This window comes from Alosa alosa, chromosome 3 (genome assembly GCF_017589495.1).
Source record: "Alosa alosa isolate M-15738 ecotype Scorff River chromosome 3, AALO_Geno_1.1, whole genome shotgun sequence".
In the NCBI taxonomy this organism is placed as follows: domain Eukaryota; kingdom Metazoa; phylum Chordata; class Actinopteri; order Clupeiformes; family Clupeidae; genus Alosa; species Alosa alosa.
Genome location: NC_063191.1, coordinates 1065231 through 1073134, shown reverse-complemented (window position 1 = coordinate 1073134; position 7904 = coordinate 1065231). Strand labels below are relative to the sequence as shown.

The following is a 7904-nucleotide window of genomic DNA, read 5'->3' as shown; positions in this document are numbered from 1 at the left end:
TGTTGTGAATCAGCCTCATTTCTGTAAATGTACATACTGCGTACTTCTTATGGTCATCTGTGATTTTTTGTACCCATGTGTACCCTGTGTGTGTCTTTGGTCTTTATGCAGTGTATCCATTGTTTATCCTTGAATGATTAGAATTCAATGAAAGCCTGTCTAGATGCCTTTTGCCCATCACCAGGTGTGAAATGTTAATGTTTGTAGAACAGCATGTGTCCAGGCCTCTGAAGGACTTCCCAGGAAAGGGGGTAGTTTTAATTAAAAGATTAATAGCTGGGCCAAAAGGCCACATCCCCCACACACCACACCTTCACCTGCATATTCATACTAGTAGGTCACCCTTCTCTCTTTGTGTGTAACTTAAATATGGTAGGTGTTTCTGTATAGGCAGAGAAGTCAGAGAATACTGAGATACTGGTGAGATCCATGATGGGGTGAAACAAACATATACTCTCTTCCCTTGAGGGCCACTGGCCCCTCATTAAAAAAAGAATAAAGCCTGGATCCTGATCTTGCATCGCCCCTGACTGAGCTTTGGGAGAAATATGGTAGTAAAAATATACTAATACTACAGTATAAGGACATTGAGCCTGTTGCTATAGTATCCGGACATTGAGGCTGTTGTTACGGTATTGAGCCTGTTGCTACTGAAAGTGTTGTGAATCAGCCTCATTTCTGTAAATGTACATACTTCATGCATTCTTATGGTCATCTGTGATTTTTGTACCCATGTGTACCCTGTGTGTGTCTTTTGGTCTTTATGCAGTGTATCCATTGTTTATCCTTGAATGATTAGAATTCAATGAAAGCCTGTCTAGATGCCTTTTGCCCATCACCAGGTGTGAAATGTTAATGTTTGTAGAACAGCATGTGTCCAGGCCTCTGAAGGACTTCCCAGGAAAGGGGTAGTTTTAATTAAAAGACACAGAAGCTGGGCCAAAAGGCCACATCCCCACACACCACACCTTCACCTGCATATTCATACTAGTAGGTCACTCCTTCTCTTTGTGTGTAACTTTAAATATGGTAGACAGTTTCTGTATAGGCAGAGAAGTCAGAGAATACTGAGATACTGGTGAGATCCATGATGGGGTGAAACAAACATATACTTCTCTCCCTTGAGGGCCACTGGCCCCTCATTAAAAAGAATAAAGCCTGGATCCTGATCTTGCATCGTCCTGACTGAGTCTTAAGAGAAATATGGTAGTAAAAATATACTATCACTACAGTATAAGGACATTGAGCCTGTTGCTATAGTATCCGACATTGAGGCTGTTGCTACGGTATTCAGCCTGTTGCTATAGTATACGGACATTGAGTCTGTTGCTACAGTAGAAAGCTGCATTTCTTGCTGCAGTTTGTTAAAACCAACTGAACACACATAAATGCAAACATAATAGCCCTAATTTAATTTATATAATGTTCAGTCATGTCATGCCATATATAGCCTAGTTCTACATATTGTTTTAATTTGTTGTGTTGTGCCATATATAGCCTAGTTATAATTCATTTATTTACTCTGTTGTCCTGTAATAAATGCCACATGCATGTGTGTGTGTGTTGGTGTGTGTGTGTGTGTGTGTGTGGGGGACATTCAGTAAGTTTAAGTCGAACAGGCAAAAGTTTTTAATGAACTTCTGGTCCAAAGAGACTCACAGGAAGAAGTTACACAATTTTACACTCAATCAGGAGCAGACACACACACACACACACACACCAGAGTTAAACATTATGCAAACACACAACAAATGTTAAACATGCAAAACACACTCACACACAAGATGTGTGTGTGTGACCATTTTGAAGGCCACTAATGTCAGAGTCTTTCCAGTGATACTCCAGGTCGTGTGTGTGTGTATTTGTATGTGTGTGTGTGTGTGTGTGTGTGTGTATTTGTATGTGTTTATGTGTGTGTGTGTGTGTGTTTGTGTTTGTCCAGATGATGATGTCACAGTCCCTCCAACTCTGCTTCCTTCAGGTCCACTGTTGCCATAGAAACAGCTGCCTTGTGCAGAAGGTCCCTGTTACTCGTAGTGACTCCCCATCACCCCACAACTCAGGACACCACTGGAGACATGTCCCATAGCTGTGGACACACACACACACACACACACATATAGGCATGGGTATCGAGAAGATATCACACACACACACACACACACACACATCATGGGTATCGAGAAGATATCACACACACACACACACACATCATAGGTATGGAGAAGATATCACACACACACACACACACACCTTGATGACTCTGTCGATGCCTGAGGTGAGGAGCCAGCTGAAGATATCACACACACACACACACACACACACACACACACACACACCTTGATGACTCTGTCGATGCCTGAGGTGAGGAGCCAGCTGAAGATATCACACACACACACACACACACACCTTGATGACTCTGTCGATGCCTGAGGTGAGGAGCCAGCTGAAGATATCACACACACACACACAACACCTTGATGTTCTGTCGATGCCTGAGGTGAGGAGCCATGATATCACACACAATAATAATAATACCACACACCTTGACCTTGATATTCCTGTCGATGCCTGAGGTGAGGAGCCAGCTGGGCAGAAAGGCTCATAGTGCATGTGGATCATCCCTTGCTTGTTGTCATGGAATGTGGTCGTGGGGGCCCCGCTTGAACATTAATACCACATATATATATATATATATATACACACACACACACATATACACAACACAATCAATACTACAATAATAATATTACACAATAATACATTACAATAATAATACACAATAATAATATATATATATACACATTGACACACATATACACAAACATTACATTAATAATATTACACACACATTACAATAATAATATTTACACTAATAATAATAACAAACACACAAACACATATAATAATATTACACACAATACACACAATATATACACACACACACATATATACACACACACACACATATACACAATAATAATTAACACACACACACAATACTAATATTACACATAATATATGCTATATACACAATATGGCTATACACAAACATTACAGAATAATAATAATATTAATAACAATAATATTATTACATAATAATAATAAATGATATATACAATACACATTAATAATACATTATTATCACACAACATTATTATATACACTAATAATAACACATTATTATAATTACTACTACTACACATTATTACACACACACACACACATATATACAATCACACACACACACATTACATATTATTTCATACACACACATCACACATCACAATAATAACACATTATTGTCTAATCATATCATTATTATATACACACACATCTTAAAAGATTACACATAATATCAATAACACACACACATATTATTACACACACATTACTATGAGAGTATACACACATTATTATATAATACATTAATAATAATAATACAACATAATAATAATAATATCATAATACATTACCAATACTACTTAATTACTATAATGAATATATACACACACATATTATATAATAATATTACATAATAATAATATTATTACATTACTACATATACACACACACATACTGACATTACAATACTACTATACAATAATAATAATAACATTGGTTAATATTATATACATACAATAATGACATATACACACACATACACACATTATTTACATTATAATAATACATAATATTACAATAGAATATTATACACACATATATAATATTAAGTACATACATTACAACACACATACACACAACACATTAACACAATAATAATAATATTATAGCTAATAACATACACAATATCACTATTATATTACATACATTACACACAAACACATTATAATAATATATACATAATAATAATACTAACACTCACACAATTAATAATTACACAATAATATACACATATCATCAATACCAATAATAATAAATAATATATATACATACACATTATATAACACAATAATAATAATAACATTATCATAATAATAATATATAATTATAATTAATATTATAATAATACAAACACAATACATCAATAATACAATAATAATAATAATAATACACACTCTCATAATAATATTTATAATAAACACACATAATAATATATACACACACATTACACACAAATGTTAACATTACATATATATACACACACACAACACATACACACACACATTACACAACACATTATAATTAATAAACACACAACAATATTACACACAATACAATGATACATTACTAATATTAATAACACACACAAACACATACAATAATTACATACATTATACACACAAACAATATCACATATATTGTTATATAGCATTACACACAAAACGCACGCATTATTCACACATACATATATGCCACACACACACACACAGACACACACACACACACGCATTACTTAATACTCACAAATACACACACACACGCATAAATCGACATATACACACAAACACAATACACACAGAGACTTCCATTGGCCACACAAATAATAATAATAATTAAACAATGTCATACATAGACACACAAACATTTCATTAACACATATCGCGACGCACATTATGTAATGCTACGCCACAATACACGCGACGACGCGACAGACACACACACACACACGTTACACACCATTACATACACGATGCACGACAAATCGATGCGACACAATATTGAACAATATCACACAATGGGGTTACAGCCTTTATTGCCGTCATTAATAATACAACACATTGGCCACATATTACACCACGCGACTGACGTTACCATTTAATATGCACGACGCGACGCGACGGCATTCGCCAATACAAGGTCATTACACATACACAATAATATAGACATAGACACACACACACGATTGTTATCAATACACCACATGCCATCGTTATTTCCAAACACACACACACACAATACACATAGACGCACACATTTTCAATAAGGACAATACCCACTGCAAACACAATAATACAGACACATAGGGCAATAGCCACAGACACAATATGCCATTACGGCAAGCATAGATTATTATACAGCCAATATTAATAATATTTGACATAAGCATGGTCATCATTGCTGAAGATGACAGACACACACACACACACGCATTATCATATTTGATTTGATGCCGCATTAATAATATTAATATTACGTATCATTGACATATACACACACACACAAACACCACAAGAAATAACAATTATCTCCATTTTAAAGCACACATATAACTTTTATTATTGGTTTTGGCATGTATTCATGTTAAAACGTGATACTGTGTGTGTGTGTGTGTGTGTATAGTGTATACACACACTAATCCCGGCGCAGTGAGCTGCCTGCTTCAACGGCGGCGCCGGGAGCAGTGAGGGGTTAGTTAGCTTCAGCCGTGCCTACTGGTCGGGGTTCGAACCGGCAACCCTCCGGTTACAAGTCCAGAGTGCTAACCAGTGGGCTACGGCTGCCCAAAATAGTGTGTGTGTGTATATAGTGTGTATGTATATAGAGTGTGTGGGTGTATGTATATAGTGTGTGTGTGTATATATAGTGTGTGTGTGTATGTGTGTGTGTGTATATATAGTGTGTGTCTGTGTGTGTATATAGTGAGTGTGTATGTATATATATAGTGTGTGTGTGTGTATGTACGTATAGTGTGTGTGTGTGTGTATACTCACTCCTGTTCTGTGATGGATTCATAGCAACTGTCACACACCCTCACAGGGAATTCAAAGCCCATGAGTGGAATGGTGGACCGCCGAGAAGAGCATTTACCACACACCGCTTGACCACAACGCCTGCAGTGATGCTGAAAACACACACACACACACACACACATTTGAATTTCCACCACACACCGCTTTTAACCAATAACGCCCGCAGTGATGCTTGAAACACACACACGCACGCACACACACACACACACACACACACACACACACACACACACACATGCACATACATACACACAGACAAAGACACACAGACACACACACACACACACAACACAAATACACACACACACACACAACACATTTACCATGTGGTGCTGCATGACACTACCCCAGCGTATGTGACACTGTCTTTTAGCGCAGTACGGCATAGACATCTGCTGCTATTCTAGCGTATGCAAGGATACTCGTCTTGTGTGTGCGCGCAGCGCATGACTTCCTGCCTTAGCAAGTAAGGCAGCAAGGTGACATTTCCGCCTTGTGCGGCAGACATTCGCCTTGTGTGTAAGGCAAGGTGTATTACTGCCTGTGCGCATGCAGACATTTTCTAGCGCGCATGATACCGTCTTGTGCGTAAGGCGCAAGGCATGACATTGCCTTGTGCGTATGCGCGCATGACACATTGCCTTGTAAAGGCATGTGATACCTGCCTTGTGCGGCAAGGCATTACTCGTCATGTGCATGCAGTGTATTACCTGCCTTTGTGCGCAGACACTTTGCCCTTGTGCGTATGTGAGCCACTCGTCAGCGTGCATGCGCATGCATTATCTGCCTTGTGCGTATGACATACTGTCTTGCAAGGCATGTGACACTGGCCTAGCTGGGGCAAGGCATGTAAGACACCTGCCTTGTGCTGCGCGCGCAAGGCTTTCATGTGACACCTGCCTTGTATGCAGACACTGCCCCAGTGCATGTGACACCTGCCTTGTGCTGCAAGGCAAGACACTGCCTTGTATGCAAGGACACTGCCCAGCTACATATGTATTACCTGCCTTTGTGCTATGCACAGACACATTCGGCCTTTGTGCGTATGTGAGACACTGGGCCTTGTGTGTGCTGTTAATCGTCTTGTGCGCATATTATTACTCGGCTTCATATGTATGAGATACCTGCCTTGAAAGTGCATGTAGACATTTCGTCTTGTGCTGCAAGGCATGACACTGCCTTGTGCGCAGATACTGCCTCAGGCGTGAGTGCGCAAGACACCTGCTCAGCGTATGTGAGCTACTCCGGCTTTTGTGCGCATGACACCGTTTTGTGCGTATGCATATTACTCTGCCCCAGCGTACAGACACTATATCTTGTGTGTGTGACATTCGCCTTTGTGCGTTTCTCAGGCAGACATCTGCCTTGTGCAAGGCATATACAGACATTCGCCTTTGTAAAGGCAGCACAGACACTGTGGTTGTGCGTATATTACTCGTCTTTATATGTGACATCTATCTTAAAGTGCAGACATCATGCCTTGTGCTGCTCAGGCAGATACTCATTTTGTGCTGGCGCGGCGCATGACATCAGGTTAAAGGTGGTAAAAGGACATTCGTGTTAAAGTGTATGTATTACCTGCCTTGGCGTAAGGACACTCCGCCTTGTGCTCATGCAGGCGATACTCGCCTTTGTGCCTGCGTGCGACATTCGCCTTGTGCGGTATGTGACATTCGTCTTTTGTGCGTATATATGACACTGTCATGTATGCAGACATTCGCCTTGTGCGTATGTAGACATCTGCCTTGTGCTACAGACACTGGTCTAAAGGGCATGCGCACGCATGACATTCGCCTTGTGCGGCATGCATTTAAGCAAGACACTGCCTCGGTATGGCATAAGCAGACATTCTTCCTAGTATGTGACACTGCCTTGTGTGTGCATATTAATCGTCAGCATACATATTACACATCTGCCTTCTATGCATGACACTGGCCTTGTGCGTGGCGTATGTGACACTGGCCCTAGTGTGCGCATGTATTACCTGTCTTGTGCGTGCGTGCGTGACACTGCCTTGTGCGCGCGTATTATCGCCTTGCGCGTATTACCGCCTTGTGCGTATGACACCGCCAGGCGCAGTACACTGCCTTGTGCGTATGTGACACTCATCTTGTGTGTGCGACATTGCCTTGTGTCGCGTTTATTACCTGCCTTGTGTGTGCTGTGATTACCTGCCCAGGCAACAGGCGT

General features: G+C 39.8%; 1 protein-coding gene across 1 annotated transcript in view; it reads right to left on the bottom strand.

Annotated features, from left to right (window-relative positions):
* Positions 1-1614: 1614 nt before the first annotated feature.
* wdfy2 (WD repeat and FYVE domain containing 2) overlaps positions 1615-7904 on the bottom strand; it is a 49409-nt gene continuing 43119 nt past the window's right edge. The window contains 5 exon segments of the mRNA XM_048239419.1: positions 1615-2089; positions 2410-2446; positions 2552-2662; positions 5676-5806; positions 6650-6659. Of these exon segments, the coding sequence (XP_048095376.1) occupies positions 2060-2089; positions 2410-2446; positions 2552-2662; positions 5676-5806; positions 6650-6659 (319 nt within the window). The 3' untranslated portion in view covers positions 1615-2059.